At 38.7% G+C, this 18,327-nt stretch overlaps 1 protein-coding gene across 2 annotated transcripts in view; it reads left to right on the top strand.

Moving 5' to 3' along the window:
* mapre3b (microtubule-associated protein, RP/EB family, member 3b) overlaps nucleotides 1-18,327 on the top strand; it is a 94,344-nt gene that overhangs the window by 67,813 nt on the left and 8,204 nt on the right. For both annotated transcript variants that reach the window (XM_088927584.1, XM_088927592.1), the window contains exons 3-4: nucleotides 12,244-12,371; nucleotides 15,332-15,477. In XM_088927584.1, coding sequence (XP_088783710.1) covers nucleotides 12,251-12,371; nucleotides 15,332-15,477 — 267 coding nt within the window. In that variant the 5' untranslated portion in view covers nucleotides 12,244-12,250. The remainder of the gene's footprint in view (nucleotides 1-12,243; nucleotides 12,372-15,331; nucleotides 15,478-18,327) is intronic.

Raw genomic sequence — 18,327 nt, 5'->3', positions numbered from 1 at the left:
TGGAAAACATGAATTTTCTGGTTTCGTGAGAACATAAAAATGAAAAGAGGCCATTTGGCTTGTCCATCTCACTTGGTAATTAGTGACTAATTGATCCAAGGAATTTGTCCAGTCATTTCTTGAAAGAAGCCAGAGTTTCAGCATCAACAACATGGCCGGATAGCTTGTTTCAGGGGATTTTGGTTACAGTCAATCCCTATGTTTTGTTAGTTGTAAATAACTTGATCTGTACCAGAAGCAGATAGCTTGCAAAAGGAGAAAGCAACTATTTATGAATGACAATAACAGGATTGTCACTGAATGTTGTATATTTATTCTTTTGCAGAGAATAAAAAAAGGTTATTTTGAATGTGACCTTTTTCATCATGGTAATGCATGCACACATTCGCTCCAGAGATCTCTTTAAATTACCCAGAGAGGAACTAATTGAAAAATTGGAAGATATGAGTTGTTTAAAATGCTGGCCACAAGTACCCGTGTCTGTGTAGGAAACTCTGAAACTGTGCCAATGTTAAACACTGAGAGCTGCTAGACTGGAGTAAAGCTGAAAGCAAAATTTGACTTATGTAATAAAAATGCTCTCATTAAGGTGTCACAGAGTGAAGCCATCATGATTAACAGTCTCTGTTTTTTTTTCTCTAGCTTTTTATTTTTAAAAATATTCCTTTCAAAACCTACACAGACGGGTTGTGATAATTTTTAGAGCTGCATACTTAAATTAGAAAGTATTTTAAAGTGAGCAACACCTATAGGTTTCAGAGACGTGTCTGACACTTGAAGGGTGGAACTGTGGAAAATTACTGCAGAAACAGAGGGATCATTTCCTTCTGCACGGAAAAATGCACCTGCTGTAGCTGCGTAGACAGTAAAAAAACATCTTACTTTAGCTTAAAGATATGAAGATTCATAAATAAATATTAACGTCACGTGTGGGTAGTTTGCCTCAGTTTTTAAGGTTTAGTTTATGATATGCAGGTTGTAATGTACTGTTTTAGGCGGTAACAGGTGTTAACACATTCACAATCCAGTGTAATAAGTACTGTAAACTAGTATTGTTTTACAAACTATACGCAGACAGATTATTTTTGTATTCAGGTGTTATCGGTATCTACCGACATTTTTTAAATTAGTAGATATTATTATAACAGTCATTATCTAAGGATGCCTAAGAGCTCAGACTGACAAGTTAACTAAATTTCTCGTTGAAAATAAGATTTTAGTTTTTTATACAAATATGTTACGATGCGGGCGGGTTAGAAGCTGGCGTTTAATACGTGCTCCCCAGAGTGATTACTCGGAGATGGAGGCACCTCCTCCTTCTCCAGTTCACTCAGCACACCTCAAAACCCAGTGGCAGCGCAGTCCGTCTGCGAGCCACTGTGCTGCAGCTGCAGCTTTCTCAGGGCAGCCGGGGGCTCGCATCTAGTCGGTGAGATCTGGGGGAGCTGCTTGTGTCATCCCCCGAGGAACGTTACTGCACCAGCGTTTCGTACCCCGAAAAGCGACATGACTCCAGCTCCCACGAGATCCCCCCTCCTGTCGCCCAGCGGGAGCCGCAGCCCCGACGAAAGCGGCAGGTTCGTTCCTTTCCGAAAGCACGCCGTCCGGGAGGAGCGGGCTTACAGGTAGGCGGGGGCTGGAGGACAGGAGGTTCGAAACGCCACGGACTCTAGTGGAAGGAGAGAGGAGAGCTCCCTTTTATGCCTTGCTTTAGTCTTATTGTAAAACACATGAAAAAAAATAGCGTTATTAAAACTCAGACGTATTTAAAGAAATAATGAAGTCACCGTTTTAACTAATTATCTATTCTTGATTGTCATAAGAAGTAGACTAATTCATGACAGAACGTATTTTTAAGCTAAATTGTTTCACCCCCAAAAGAGATGTTTTGATCTAACTATAAAAGGGAGGGCATACAGTTTTTGGACATCCCGGATGTTTTTGCAAAAAGCATTTACCACAGTAATTTCTGCACCTACTGTATGTATTTATATTGTGTCAAAGAAATGTTTTTTGTTATTTTATATATGTAAAAAAAGCTTATTTTCTTGAGCTTGGTATGTTTGCAAAAATAGTCATATTTGCACTACTATTCAATGAAGTTTTATTTTATTTTTCTACCATCTATCTTTGCTTAAAATGTTTCCACAGATAAGTAAAGTAGGGTGTGCAAACTTCTGTCCTTATTCAGAGGAGAGTTGGCAACTCAGACTTTAATGCAGTAATTAAATTTGTACTTTAATGGAAAATTTCAATCTGCATTTTTTAAAGTCTTAGCATTATTTGTGAAACAATATTTTAACATTTTTTCCTCAAATAACTGGGATACTATTGTCTGTTACTTTGTTTATTTTGCATTAATTTGTAATTATACTACTTTGGTTTAGTCAAGAACAAAGCAACCCTTATGCAACATTGTCGAAATTGCTTCTGACTTCCATTGCTCTGTCTGCTGCACTGCTGCAACACTGCTTTGCTTTGGGACGTGTTCCTGTTTCAATATCCAGGTGTGCTGGCGAGGAAGAGTGTCTAATGCTTGCAAGAACTCAGACAGGAGAAGCTGAAATGTGCAGAAATGGTTATGTCAGTGGGTCTTGAATCTGACAGCGCCAGAGCTCCCTGGCTTTGAGCCTGCTCAGTACCAGTCAGGACTGCTGATGTGACTTTTATTTCAGTTATTTCAGTTTGTATCACTTTGTGAACCACTATGTATCCAATATCAGTAAGCAGGTATTTCATAGCTGCAATTTACTAGCAGTTAAGTAAACTATGGTGCTTAATCTAAAACCCCCTAAGAAGATCTCTGCTTATAATGTATTTTCCATCCTTCATTTATCATGTCCAAATGAGGTCACTGTCTGTAAAACAGCTACCTCAGACTGCGGTTTATGTGAGGAGGGAGTGCTACACCTGTTCTTCAAGGCTAGACACAATTTAAAGGAGCAACAACTCTGCATGTCTGTGGATTCTGGGAGGAAATAGAAGACCGACACATACAGGAGGAAAATATGGAAACTCCACACACAGACACACATAGCTGGCATTGATATCTACCATGCCACCCAGGTCACATGTCTGTCTCAGACTGTATATTTCTAGCTACTTTTGCATGCATTATGTTTGATGTAGAATATGCTAGAAATAATTTTAAACATAAGAAGAACAAAATATTATATAGACTCCATGCTTTTATACATTCTAGTTGCATCGGAAGTGCAATTAGTGATACATTATGATTTATGACATTTGATTTAAAGATAATGACATACACAATGTGAAAAATGACAATTATATTGTATTTGAGTATATTTTGTATCACAGTTGTGGATATACTGAGTGCTCTAAGACCCTGACCTTTCAAATTGCTTTACAGTTAGGACCCTAAAATCCTCTACCAAGCCCATGTTGTTTGAGCTGGCAAATGCCCGCTGGTGAGGAGTGCTTCAGTGTCTCAGAGCTCTTCAGCAGTGTCGCAGTGGTGCTGGCAGTGGGACAGCAACTCTGCAGCAGCTACCGGAGCCCTGCTGAGCCTTGTTTCCTTCAGCTTCTGGAAATCAGATTCAGAGGGATTAACGCCAGGCTAGCTCTCCTGCCTCAGAGCTGCAGATGGACGTTTAATCTTCACAGCACATCTGTTTTTGACAACATTCAAGATCATGAATGTCTAATAAACAAAAACATAGTCTGAAATCCGGGTTCCACGTAGTTCAACCAGTCAGAGCACAGATTGACACTGTAATCCTGACATTGTTGATCCTTGTCGTGACTCCTTTTTGACCCCAAAGCAAGGGTGTGTAATTGGCCAAGAATCAGCAGGGTTGAGTGAACTGGGGTTTTGGTGTATCGGGCACGGTCGTCCCTTGTAGTCTGTCAGTCACTTCTGAAGTTAAGGTGTTAATGTAAGAGCTGCATCTGTCCTCTGTCCAAAGCTTAGCTAGCTTTCTTGCCAGCACTGTGGGATGGACTTACAGAATGAATAAATGGAGGAAGACCTGGCACGTTTGTACAGTAAGACAGATGTTTGTCTCAGGCTTCATTCTTCCTGAGCTGGTACACAGGGCTGTGAAGGTGATTGGTGATTCCCTCCCCTATAGAAAGGCCTAATTGGTGATTCCATAAGGAAGTAAATACAGATCTGAAATATCAGATCAGTGGTACAGACGTTTGTAAAACAACAAATGAAAGGGCTCAATCACTACAAGGAAGACTGGTGATAAATAGTTTTATTTGTTGTCCTAGGACTGGAATGGAAACAGAAATCAGTCTTCCAAATTCCAACACAAGAATCTGCATACAGAGGGAAATACAGCTGGCAATTTTTAAGACTGTGGCTTAAAAAGTGGCTACTGAGTCCTTGTTTCAGAGCCTTAGACATGGAAATTGAATCTCACTACAAATCTCACTGTAGGCTCTCTCTAACAGATGAAATGGATTACGTTATTAAGAAACTAGTTTTAAATTCGGAAACACAATGGTCAGCAATGAAAATAAAAATTAAAATGAATTGTAAGAGTCTTATGCGGCACTGCTGCACACAGTACAGCATGAACATGTGCATCCAATCATAGTTCTCTTTTTTAAGAGAGAACAGCAATTTCAACCTTTGGACCCAGATGAAAAAAGTTTAACAAAAAAAATCAAATGTGAGAAGTGTACTGTGCAGATTTGGAATAAATGTCTGCAAATATCTTGCAGGTGTGCAACTGATTACGTCTTTGGCATTGGAGATCTTTGTAGACAACTGTTATCAATTAGCACCTTGATCCTATAGTTCCTATTTACTGGGCTCTATTGAGAGCTGTGCTTTCTCAGGAACTTCAGTGAGAACTAGAGACATCCACATGATACAAAACATCTATATGTAAAAAAAGCTTGTCTATTTTTTCCCATTAACATTACTTGATACTTTAAGCCTATTCAATTAAATGAACTTATACACTTTGACAAAATAAAGTACCTAGACTTTAAACAGTTTCTGCTCTGTCTTGGCCTAAAACATTTTTTTTGGTTTTGTAAGTAATAATAATAATTGCTTACACTTATATAGCGCTTTTCTGGACAGTCCACTCAAAGCGCTTTACAGGTAAAGGGGACTCCCCTCCACCACCACCAATGTGCAGCCCCACCTGGATGATGTGACAGCAGCCATAGTGCGCCAGAACGCTCACCACACATCAGCTATTAATGGGGAGGAGAGCAGAGTAATGAAGTAATGATGGGGATTATTAGGAGGCCATGATTGGTAAGGGCCAATGGGAAATTTGGCCAGGACACTGGGGTTACACCCCTACTCTTTTCGAGAAACACGCTGGGATTTTTAATTTTACACCTCATCCGAAAGACGGCACCCATTTACAGTATAGTGTCCCCATCACTATACTGGGGCATTAGGACACCACACAGACCACAGAGTGAGCGCCCCCTGCTGGCCCCACTAACACCTCTTCCAGCAGCAACCTTAGTTTTCCCCAGGAGGTCTCCCATCCAGGTACTGACCAGGCTCACAACTGCTTAGCTGCAGTGGGCTGGCAGTTGTGAGTTGCAGAGTGATATGGCTGCTAGCTGTGTGGTGTGGTGTTAATTTGTGGCAGCTGTTCAGGCTATATTACAAGGTGATGTCTTCATGCCGAGTGCAAGTTCAGCATGGTTTTGTCATGCTGTGGGCGCTGTGCTAATGATATCTCTAAGACTGGTGCTGAGCCGTGGATAGTGGCCTGAGCTCGCTCCTCGTTGAACCTCAGGAAACTGAAAGGCTTCTTTTCCCTCATGTATGTGGTTTTAATGTGCACTAGATGAAAATGTAGCCTTGCCTGATTTGTAAGTAGTGTTCTCTTAAGACCTTAAAGCAAATGGCAGAACATATGAACTTGTTAGACTCTATTTGTGTTTGTAGGAAATGAAAGGTTATTTCTGTGAAGCCTTGAACACACCACCTGAAGAAACAGTGTGTCAGGGTAAATGCAAATGAGGGTAGTGGGGCCGGAAAGGGGAAAATCATAACTTGGAAACTGGCGTTAAATTTACATTTAAATATATGTATATATAGGTATCTATACCTATATGCATCAGCATGCGTAGGCTGCAAAGGAACTGGTAACGGGTTTGTTCCATGCTGAAAAGGAAAGAAAGGGAGCACAACGTTTCTGCTGTGGAGGCTTCTTCACGTGTGAAGAAGGAGCAAATACCTATACCAAATCCGAAGAAGGCTCCACAGCCGAAACGTTGTGTTGCCTTTCTTTCCTTTTCAGCATGGAATAAACCTGTTACCTGTTCATTCGGTCATAAAATATGGGCAAAATAGGGCTTTGGTCCTTTTAAAAAAACTGGATGTGGTACAGCACCGCAAGTCAAAAGACCACATCAGTGATGAATTTATTCATGTAAGATGTGTGTTTGATGATGGTGCATGAGCTCAAGTAATATCTTGCCATTTTTAAACTGCTTCTTCTAGTTCAGGGTCTCAGGGGAGCTGGAGCCTATCCTGAAAAGCAAGACGCACAAGGTGTTGTAAACGCTGGGTGGGACACACACACTCACGTCAGCACCATTTTATACAGGAGCCAATTAGTCTACCAGTATGTCTTTGGGCTGTGAGAGGAAACCAGAGCACTCGGAGGAAACCCATGTGAACACCAGGAGGACATGCAAACTCCACACAGATAGCACTGTAGGTCAGGAATTGAACCTGGGATCTAGCACTGCAGGGCAACAATGCTAACCGCTGTGCCACCATATAACTTGGTTCAAGAAATAAAAAAAATATAAGCATGTAAAAAAGTACAGGCGGTGGCTCATTGAGGCTGTGTATACATCAACAAATGTGGATATGGAACAAATAACATATCCAATAGTCCAAGTGAAAATGAGGACTCTGTGACCAAGAAAACTACAGGGAGCTGACTTGCTGCGACAATTTACTTTACTACAGCTCACAATAAAGAAGCAGCCCTTGGTAGGATATTAAGAAAACATGCAGAATGTCTGGATTTCGCTTATGTCCTTTCTTGTACTGAAATCAAGAAAGAGAGGATCGCATCTCATTTTGACACAGGGCAGATTGAAGAAACAGCTGACACTGCTGGCCATGCGCCGCTTGCTATCGGACTGAATCAAAGTAGAATTATGTTGTTTCTACCTGCTTGATTATCGATATTCATGCTTCCTCAGTGGACACTTGATTCATGGTGACAAGAGGAGCTACAGTAAGCTCAATTTAATTAATGAGGAGACATTTATGTGAGTTGCATGCCCCTCTGCAAAATTACTTTATTCTAGGCCAAAGTATTGCGTTATTTTAATGCAATCTGTTGAAGGCTTTGTTAAGGATTTTACCAAAAATATATGCTTTGTGAGTTACTGAAGAAACTGAAAACATTTTAATAAAGCTCGGTATAAATGTACTTGTTGTTGTTGTTGTTGTTTTTTGAAGCTTAGGTAAAATACGTGCCAGAAAAAGTAATGATCTAATGTATGATCTGTGTGACAGTGTCAACAAGGAGTGATGCTATTAACTCATGCAACTACTCATGTAGTTTCATGAATAACATGTAAATTGAGCAGGTGTACTAAAAGATTAAATTAATACGAAAACTGAGAAAGCTATAGAGCTATCATCCATTGCTAAATCGAATGAAAATAATTTTAAAAGTTCTTGATCTTTTTGGCATATGATAGATATACAGTAAGGAGAACAAAAAAGACTTCATTGACAAATAAATGGTTTCTGTTTATCTTTTGTGTCTTACATATCACCTGCAGTCTTTTAAGAACTGTGAGATCATTTGGGATGAAACACACTTTGTAGAGTACAAGGAAATATTATCATTAATAAAATTTGAGAGAAGAATTTAAGAGTAGGTCATAGAGACACAGTATAGACAGAAAGACATCGTCACACACCTGAGAGAGAGGATAAGTTGCCAGATAATAGTTTTGCTGAACTGAACCTCTTCACCTTTTTAACTTTAGAATGTACATTATATAAACTCCAAAACAATATTAAACAACTTGTCCTTGTCACAAAGATAATGGTTACAAATCACAATTGGATTCACCCTTGATTCCATTCATTCCAATTCTACCTCCATTTCCTTATCTCCTTGTACTTTTTGGCACCTCTGTCCTCTGTCAAATTCTTCAGCACCAGTAAAACTAGAGTGAAATTCTGCAAAATAATAAAAGATTGTTGTTGTAATAATCATGATAAAACAAGCATTATATTAGTTTTTTTTTAAGTATTTTTCCCCTATTCTTAGCAATTCACATACAATTCCATAAGGTTAAATGTTAGGTTAAAAAGGTTAAAAAGTAAGCACTTTACTCTCTCAAAACACCAGGTGACACAACATACTCAATTACAGTAACGGTAAATTACATTCTGACTTCTAGAGGATCTTGTTCACATCTAGCAATTAATAGCATTGCAAATTGCCAAATCATCTGGGATAGTCATTTGCAATTGTCTTACTGTATATGCCAATTGTAATAAATAAGCGGTGTAAATAAATTAATCAAGCTAGCATTACAATTAGAAATCAGGTCCTGACTTCAGCTAGCTTCACAGACAAATTCATCATGTAAAATTACTTGTCTACTTAGGAAAAGTCAAATGTGATCACAGGGCTTTATTCTTATCTTGTGTATTCTTATATATTGTATACACAAACCATATATTCTTATCTTGTGTATTCTTCTTATTTATTGTTGTATTCTTCTTATTCATTGTTATTGTCATCCTGTAAAGCGCTTTGAGAAGCCACCTTTAAAGGCGCTATATAAAATAAAGTTTATTATTATTATTATTCCTGGCAGAGTGTGATTTCAGAGCAGACGAACAGGTGATAACTTAGAATATCTATTTATTTACAAGACTAGTGAACTGCACACCAAATACACAGATTATTATTAACAAGTGTTTACAGTAAGTGTGAGTACCCGGACCCAGACTTTGACTAAGCAAGCCTTAGCCACCAGGGTCTGGGATTCCAGCAGCGTCCAAATGACACAAATGTTCAGTATATTTTGTAATATTTTGCCCTAATATTTGCAGTTGCTCAGGGTCGGTGAATACTTTCTGAAGACGCTGTAGATGTGAGAGGGATGTTCTGTGAAAATCCCTTGGTGCATAGCCTAATTGTTTTGTGTTCACATTTCGTGGCTATTTAACGGTTTGTGACTTTAGTATCCCCCTGAGCCTGAGATGTGAAAGGAGGTTATTGTGACGATATTGTAGAGCAAGGTGGGTCACATCGATGATTACTGTATGTTTGGAAGAGGTGGGCGTTGTGCCAGTGCTTTTATCAGTTTACCAGTACTCACCCATTTCACCAGTACACTGAGGGTAAAGTCTCCTCTCTGGATTTGGCTTTATCTATGTGCCTGCCATGATGTTTTCATCCTGCTCTTCCATAGTTCTGTTTTAATTTTGAGCAGTAAAAACTACATTCCTGAAATGAAAAGTAATACATCTTTTTGTGTTTCAGTGAAGAAGAAATATGATTGGTCAAGACTTGCTTTTGAGTTTTTCTCTCTTTGCATTCCCTTTTAATGTAAAAAATAGTCACAGATAGTAGTCAGATTCCCGTATTTTGAAGTTATTGACAAAATATCTGTTGGTGCATATTCTTTTCTGTGATTGTAGGTGTGACTTCAGTTCTCTTGTCCTAGCTATGCAGTCAAATGCTGGTCTGCTATTTTTTGTGAAATCGGCTGAGTCCTCTCAAAGAAGAGGAAATGTTTGCTTTTTTTCAGGCAGACTCTGTATACTGTTTGTTTTAGCATCTGTTTTGTGAATTTTTAAAATACATTTGCAATCTTTGGCCGTAGTCAGAACACATACAAATGTATTAATCATCTACCAGGTTATTTCAGTGACAGTTTGGATCACATGTGTCACAGGCATAAGACAAAGTGCACGCCACAGAAAATATGTTCTTTTGTGTTCCATACACACTTAAGAGCAGAGATTATGTGAATTTTAAGTTCACTGTAGTTGAAGTTCATTGAAAGTTATGTAGCCAAATTGTATAGTAATTCCCAATATAAATATGGTGTTCTAAAACTAAGGGAATCTAGCTCTTTATACCAGCATGAGACATTGTTTGTGCTGAACTTCTTTTTAAGGGTTGAGTTGAAAGCCTTGACCAACAGAGGGAAAACAAACACATCCTTTCCCAAGCAGCTCCAGTGCTTTAGCAGAGTCCTTAATCGATTTTCAGAGAAACATAAAAGAATCCACTGTGGCTCGTTTGTCCTTTCCCACAACAGTGCTGTCTCTGTCCCCTGTCACCAACCTGCACCTTCTGTATCTCAGTCTATATCTGTTGCCATCATTTGGTCTTTGCTCTAATAATTTCTTTTTGCAATCCACTTTAGGATTTGAATGTCATCAACACTCTTCATATTCCTCTCTGGCTCTTCCTAAAGCCAGAATCACTTGTTTGAATTTGATTGTGTTGCTCAAAGAAATACCTATGCAGTATGTCTGTGGCATAAAGACTCTGGGTTGTGTGTGTACCTTTCTTTTTTGGGTTGGTTTTGAGCAAAGCTAAACTCGATGTCGCTTCTGAGGACATAATGTGACCTTAGCATAGCCGTCACATATTGGTAATTATTAATAACTATTCAAGCACTCTCTTAACTTTTTCAATTGTTAATTGTTTTCTAAAAAAAGTTACATTTGCAATATTTTACAAGCCATATATTTCACAAGAACTGGTCAAGCATATGATATTGTCCGTGTTGCAGGTACACATCTTCATGTAGGAAAATTCTTCTAAATGCATTTAACATTGTGACTCGGTATATTTGTGGATATTTGTGAGTGATAGATAGATAGAAGATAGATAGATAGATACTTTATTGATCCCGTGAGGGAAATTGCAGTGCAACAGCAGCTTAACACACACAACACAGCCACAATGTAACGAATTATATAATAATAGTACAATACATACAATACAATACAAGAGTTACTCACAGTCCAGACGCACAAGAACAAACTAGAACAGAACAGTACACAGAAAATCATAGTGTGATCATAATCAGAGTGTACTGTCTATACAGTATATCACTGTATCATGACGACAGTTTTATTGTGGTTTTTGGATTTCATGATTTGAAATTCTAAAATTAAAAAGATTTAAAGATTCTTGAAGATATGTCCTCAGTGAAAGTTATTGTCCACTATTAGTTTTGACTTTTGTCTGTTACAATTAGTAGACTTGTGTAGAGCTGCCTAGACTGTTCTAGTTCCCTAATGTAATCTCTAATTAACAGGACACTGGTGGCTGAACTAAGGTGTAATGCGGATTTACTGCTGCTGGATTTTGGTTAGCAGGCTCAGCATCACTTATTAAAACATACCCCTGATGTGCAAACATTTCTTTGTGAATGATTTCATCAGCCAACATTTTCTTGGATTGCCTTTTACGTCATTCAGGAGGCCCTCTTTTCTCCCACAACTGGTGTCTGTTCAAAGTTAGATTGTAAATGCGTTGTAGTGGACAGCAGCTCTTCCCTCTCATAGCGCAGGAGCCCCAGCAGTGCTGAGATCAGCAGCACAGCTCCACAGGCTGCACGTTTTAGCCTGCAAGACAGTTGGATCCATGGGAGGGTAACCATTTTTCAAAGCGCCACAGGATCCTTTTTACACAAGCAGTGCCGATTTACACACACGCAAACAAAACACTCAGGTCGTACCCAGACTGGGATTCTGTGCTGCTACAGCACCATTGCTTTTCATTTCTGGAAGCATCCACTGGTGTTCCCTACATCTGCATGGCTCCTCCTGGTGGCAAGAAGCTGTCAGTACACTGTGAAAAATGTGTATTCTGTGCATTTTTTTTCTCTTTCAGCCTGAATTTGAGCAAATGTACCTTTTCAGATTGATCATTTTACGTAAATGGACTTCTCATTTTTTGTATATTTGATAGCTCGTCAATAGCCATACTAGTTCCAGGAGTGAATTATATTACAGAATTAGTTTTTACACAACTGTTTTAAAATTACAGACTGTCCTTACTCTATGACTATATTGACAGTGCCTTTATAAACTATTATAACAAAATCTATAGAACCCTAAACAAATTTAGTTCATGTTATTTTGCTTCTATTGGTCTTTGAATGCAGTGCATTCATTATGCATCACTGACAAGCAGACTATTGTTTCGTATGTCAGGATTATAGGTCATGTTTTCACTCAGTGTGCAGTAGTCAGTCAACAGTGTGTCTGCTGTCTTGCAGCTGGGGGATGGCAGTGAATGTGTATTCGACGTCTGTGACCATCGAGAACCTGAGCCGACATGATATGCTGGCGTGGGTCAATGACTCCCTGCAACTCAACTACACAAAGGTGGAGCAGCTGTGTTCAGGTAGGACAACTATACATGGCTCAGGCCATCAGGCCAGTAAACATCCCTTTTCTGCATTTTTCTCCAAAAAAGTACGCAAAGGGTTATGAGAGTATGGAACCAGGTGTGCAAAAAGTAGTCAAATGTGTTACTTGAATAAAAGTGCTGTTACCTTACTTGAGCTCATTGAGCAGAAGTAAAAAAAAAAATCTCTTAACAGTACTCAAGTGTGAGAAGCACAAAGTAGCCCACCGAAATCTGCTGTTACTCTGAACTTCACAGCCCCTATATATCTTCATCAGATCTTATATTCATCCATCTATTTTCCAACCACTTCTAATTCAGGGTCATAGTGGAGCCAGAGCCTGGTCAAGATGTCAGTCCATCACAGGACACACACAGACACTGCCGCTCACACCAGGGCCAGTTTTCCCAGAAGCCAGTTTAACTGCTCTGTATGTTTGGACTGTAGGAGGAAACCAGGGCACCCCTTGAAAACTCACATGAACACAGGGAGAACATACAAACCCCACACAGATAGGACTAGAGGTCCAGAATTGAACCCAGGGCCTCAGCACAGCGAGGCAGCAGTGCTTGTCACTGCATCACCTTGACGCCAAGCTTATATTTATCAATAAATCAGTTCATGAAACTATTTTAGGATCAAACGTTAAAAAAATGTAATCCTGTTTTTGCAAATTTACTTTACTCTTCTAAACTACAACATTCACATCTGAACTAGAGTGGCGGTCTGTCTGTTCTCAGTATGTTAAAACCTATTTCTTTGAAAAACTAGGAGTTTTACATATGCAGTTTTTAAAACCAAGGTTTGTGTAAAAGGCTGCGATACCAAGAACATTTCGTAATTTACCTCCTCACGTCAGCTTTTTTTGAATCCCTGACACTACTCATTTCACTATATTGCTGCTGCTACACACGCTACACAATCCTCTATCCTGGTTTGTGTTTCTTTCTGAGTTTTACTCGAATGAGTGATGAGTCACTACTCACAGGAGCAATAGTAAGGTTTAGACCTACACAGTCCCTCCCTCCGCCGACTGCATATGAGAACAACATAACAGCACTTAAAAGGTACATGCGTATTTAACTCATCTGCGAATGATTTGTAAATTAACATGAAGTGAGGAATATGAAGAGCCCCACTGGCAGAGCTCATGGAGCTTAGCAATAATACTTGTGTTAATGAGAACTAATCAAAGTGCCTGTTAATGGGTAAGGTCTTGAATTGCTAGTTTGCATTGCAGGTGGCCCAAAAGCTACTTATATTTATCTCATCAGTCACACTGTAGGCAGTGCTTTGACTTTTGTTAAGTATACGTTTTTAAACTGCCAGTTTCATCTGCAGTGTTTGAGCTGCTGACTGACGAGTGAAGTGTAGATTTTAAAATCGCGAAGGTAAAACTGAGAAACCCAACAGGGTCGGTCATTGCGTGCACTGAAAGAATAAATATTTAAAAGTAAAACCTGGATCCACCTGTGCACTCTCCCACTCTCTCCTCCTCTTCTTTTTAATCAAACTAAGTGCTTGTTCATGCTTCGTCTAACCTTAAACCTCACATAGAAGTACTGCTCAAGCATATTCATGATGCATTTTGCTACAACATCTCCACTTGTTATATTGATTCTTGCATCACCTACAGATTTTATTAGTCTGCATTTTGATGGCATAGTGGTCAGCCTAGCTGCCTTCCAGATTACATTGGTCTGCTAATTAAAAATCAATATCCAGTGAATGACAAGTAAGAGACGATACCTCAAATCATTGTGCCGTGTGTCTGAGTTGGTTTCTCTCTTTCTCGGCCTTTACCTGCTTTTTCGTCTTTGTCAGGTGGCGGAGTGGCAGTGCACACTCTTCAACTCTACCATGACAGATCATCATGTCTTTAAGTATGCTAACCAATCACCACTCAGAAACTCAAATAACAATGTGATATACAGTAACAAATTGGAAGTTCTTGTGACTAATTACAGTAAACCCTCATTTTAACAGATTAATATGGGGGAAGGGGCGTCTGTTATTGTTGAATATCCGCCAAATCACAAATAACATTTTTTTCAGGCCCAAAACACAGAGTTGTATGAGAAATGTTCATACAGCATATACTATATACTGTGTCTTTCTTTACCTTTTGACTTATTTTTTAACAATTTCAATCAACACATTCACTTAAAAAAAGTTCCTGTCCCTATTTGTCCAAAATATACAAGCTCTTTATTTCATGTACTGTAACATTCTGTGTCCTGTCTCCATACAGAAAACAAGAGAGTGAAACATTATCACAACATTTTAGAGTTGTAAGAGTCTGGGTCAGGCTCTCCACCCATGTTGTTGAAACTGATACCCTGGCTTCTTTCAAGCAACCTGAATGAGATTCTGGGATCAATTCACTTCTAACAATTAACTTCTAACTATGCTAGCTTGGTCAAGTGATGATTAGACATAGGATAGATTTAAAATTATAGCTTATATTTTAAGAAATCTTACTCATGAACTACATTTCTCATCTGAAGGACAATTAATAAAACTGATCTGCAGTTCAATTCTTTTTCAATGTCTTAAATGCCAAAAAAAAACCTTGACTGAGAATTGTTCAGAATCTATGCAGATTTTCAGTTGTCTATAGCCCCGTGTGTTACATTTCAGGAGACATCACATGGCGTTAGAATTAGTGTGCTCTCTTTTCACTTCAAAACTGATTCATGGATTTGGTTTGCTGTAGAGATGGGGTTTTCAGTCTGGGTTCCATGGGCTGTACTGGGCCTCCCCAGAAATAAAAAGCAGCCTGGATCTGAAATTCAGCATTGTGTAAAATCCACATTCTTAAAGTAGATTTGCTCTGATAGCACTTTTGAGGGAGAAAAAATATTTTTACGTAAGTACTTTTTAAATGTATATACAGTATACCAGTATTTAACAAAACCTAGTGTACTTTAACAGACGTGTCTCTTTTTCTTTCCAGGAGCTGCGTACTGCCAGTTTATGGACATGCTTTTTCCCGGTTGCGTACACCTGAAGAAAGTCAAATTCCAAGCCAAGCTGGAACATGAGTACATACACAACTTTAAAGTACTACAGGCAGCTTTTAAGAAAATGAGTGTTGATAAAGTGAGTTGAGTCCTTAGCTGATTGTGTCATTTTTGTGGTACTAAAGGCAATTGCTCCTGTCCAGTCACCCTTATTTTACTAACCTGTTGCCATCCTTATGTCAAGTTATTAAAAAACACTGTTCTACTTATTCCTGGAATTGACAACAAAGCTCTCCTAACAGCTTTCATTTTCAATTCCTGTCATTCTGTCAGCTGTAACTGTAACATTGAAACAGATGCAAAAAGAAGAGCTGGGAAGAAAAAAATATTTGATCCCTTATTCTGTTCCAGTCCAGAATTCAGCAGATTTTCCAATACAGTTATAATCCACACTTCAACAGGGAGCAGTGATGAATTGAGCTAGATGAATGGGTCCAATTGAGTGTGTCACAGTGGCACAGTAGTTCCTTGCAGCACTAGGGGCCCTTGGTTCAATTCTGAATTCTGGGTGCTATTTGTGTGGAGTTTGTACGTTCTCCACGGTTTTGTGTGTGTTTATACGGGGTACTTTGGTTTCCTCCTGCAGTCCAAAGACATACATGTTGGTGAACTGGCTTGGAAAACTGGCCCTGGTGTGAGTGTGTGTCTTTGACTCTGTGTGTGCCCTGTGATGGACTGGCGACATTGTATTGGATAAAGCTAGAATGTGGATGGATGGTCCAATCGATCTTTTCTTTGCACCCTTCAGTTGCTGCCAATTTAAAGAGAGACAGAAAACCTACTGGACTCCAGACCCTCGGATTTATGAGGCCCGGTTTTAGATCCTTTGTATTTACAGTATATGTGAACATTTAGCAAACTATTAATGAAACATTTAACAAGTATTTCATTTCAGCCCTAGTACATTCAACCCCAATGTATGGCAGCTGGAGTTGCTAGTAATGCGTTCATTAATTGATAAATTGACATCCTCTGCTGAAAGAGATATGTGAAACATACAGTACCTTGTTAACCATGTAAGGAGAAAATCAGAGCTTTTTTGGTGTTTAATTGTCCATCTACTGTATGTTTTCAGCAAACATGGCTATTGTATTTATTATTTCATATTACTGCGTTCGATAGATACAATACATAAAGCAAATCCATGTAAATCCAAGTCTTAACAGTAGCAAATTTCTGAACATATTACACAAACTTTGTATAAAAAGTAATGATCGTGAACATTTTTTAAGTAATAATATATAAGCAAAATAGCATTACCTTATGAGATCTATCAACCATAGAAGGGCTGATTTAATATAAGGGAATAGGCCTTCGCTTGTATTTAATCAAGTATGGTAACAAATCTTTCAGTCTCCTTATTGAGTTATTGAGACATAACCTGAAATGTAAACTGTGCTCAAATATCAAACTGCTACATGTGAAGGGAAACCAGATTACTGGAATTGTTTTTATAGCTTTAAAAGAATGTGAACTACACAATAGACCTAAAAGCATCAACCAACCTTACCAAAATAGGCACTGATAGTAAAGTACAATCCTCAAAATATGATTGTCAGAATTGGTTTCTTGACAGTGACAGTACTGTAAATCAAGAGTCTGTGGTCATAGGGCTTGCATTTGCTTATAAGATTCTTAATCATGTTATTGTATTTTACCAGAGAGATAGTCAGGACTGAGAACCTTTCCAATCCACTGAGAACTCTCTTCATGATAACAAGCTCCTTAGCCCCATTAATGTCAACGGGGTTGTAGTCGCTAACAGACCTTCTACAGTCTAATGGGATTTTATTATAAGGCCAACACTACTTGTATCAAGACATTTCACTGGACTGGTGAATGCTGATAAAAAAAGATATATTTATTCACCAAATTAAAATAATCAGTAATAATTCAGTAGTTTAGTTTTTCTCAGTTCTCTGATTTTTCTGTTTGGTATGTCATAGGTTTGCAGTTTGCTGGTCTGTATGCACATTGTGTTTTTGTACAAATACATTTGGTAATTCTTCACTTAAGCTGGTAAAAAAAAAAAGAAATGTATTTTAAAGTCTTATAGTCTTAGTCTAATAATAGTACATCAGTCTTTAACTTTCTCTCATAATGACTCGTTCTATGCCATATGGCTCTCCAATATAACCTTAATCACACTCAAACGTTATCAAAAGTTATAATACACCTGTCAATATTTGTCAAGATAACCTCAATTTAGGTTTGCCACTTAAATTATTTACTACAAGTGTTAGAGTTACAAAAGTAACTGGTTCTAAAGAGGGTTTCACATTTCTCTTTCCTAAGCCAATGAACAAACTCTGAAAGTGCTTAAAAGGCTGAAAGGGCAATCATTAGTGACCTTAAAAATGAAAAATAATGAGTTATGAGGTGAAAGCCACAAATTCCGAGGTACATTATTGTGGCAGACCAGCAGTAATGAGGATAGTGATTTCAGCTGCCACTAGAAGTGGTCAGAGTTTCTGTTGTGTGTATATACTGTATAGCTTCACCTATGATGCATTGATTCATTAGTTAATTGGCGAAGGGCTGAGAAACACATTTTTACATGTGGTGAATCTAGATTAAATTAGATTAGTCCATCCACCCATTTATTTTCTAACCACTTCTTCCTATTCAGGGTCACGGGAGGGCCAGAGCCTGTCCCATCAAGCAATAGGAACACCCAGGGTACACCCTAGATGGGACACCAGTCCATCACAGGGCCGACAGACACAAACACAGATACGCTCATACTCGTACCAAGGACAGTTTTACCAGAAGCCAAAGTATGTTTTTGGATTGTGGGAGGAAACCCACACAAACCTGGGAAGAACATGCATGCTTCACACAGATAGCACCTTAGCGCTGTAATTGAATCCATGGCCCAGTGATACAAGGCAGCAATGCTAACCACTGATCTACTGTGCTTCCCACTTTA

This window comes from Atractosteus spatula, chromosome 2, assembly GCF_055471065.1.
Source record: "Atractosteus spatula isolate fAtrSpa1 chromosome 2, fAtrSpa1.hap1, whole genome shotgun sequence".
NCBI lineage: Eukaryota > Metazoa > Chordata > Actinopteri > Semionotiformes > Lepisosteidae > Atractosteus > Atractosteus spatula.
This window is presented reverse-complemented; position numbering and strand designations above follow the sequence as displayed.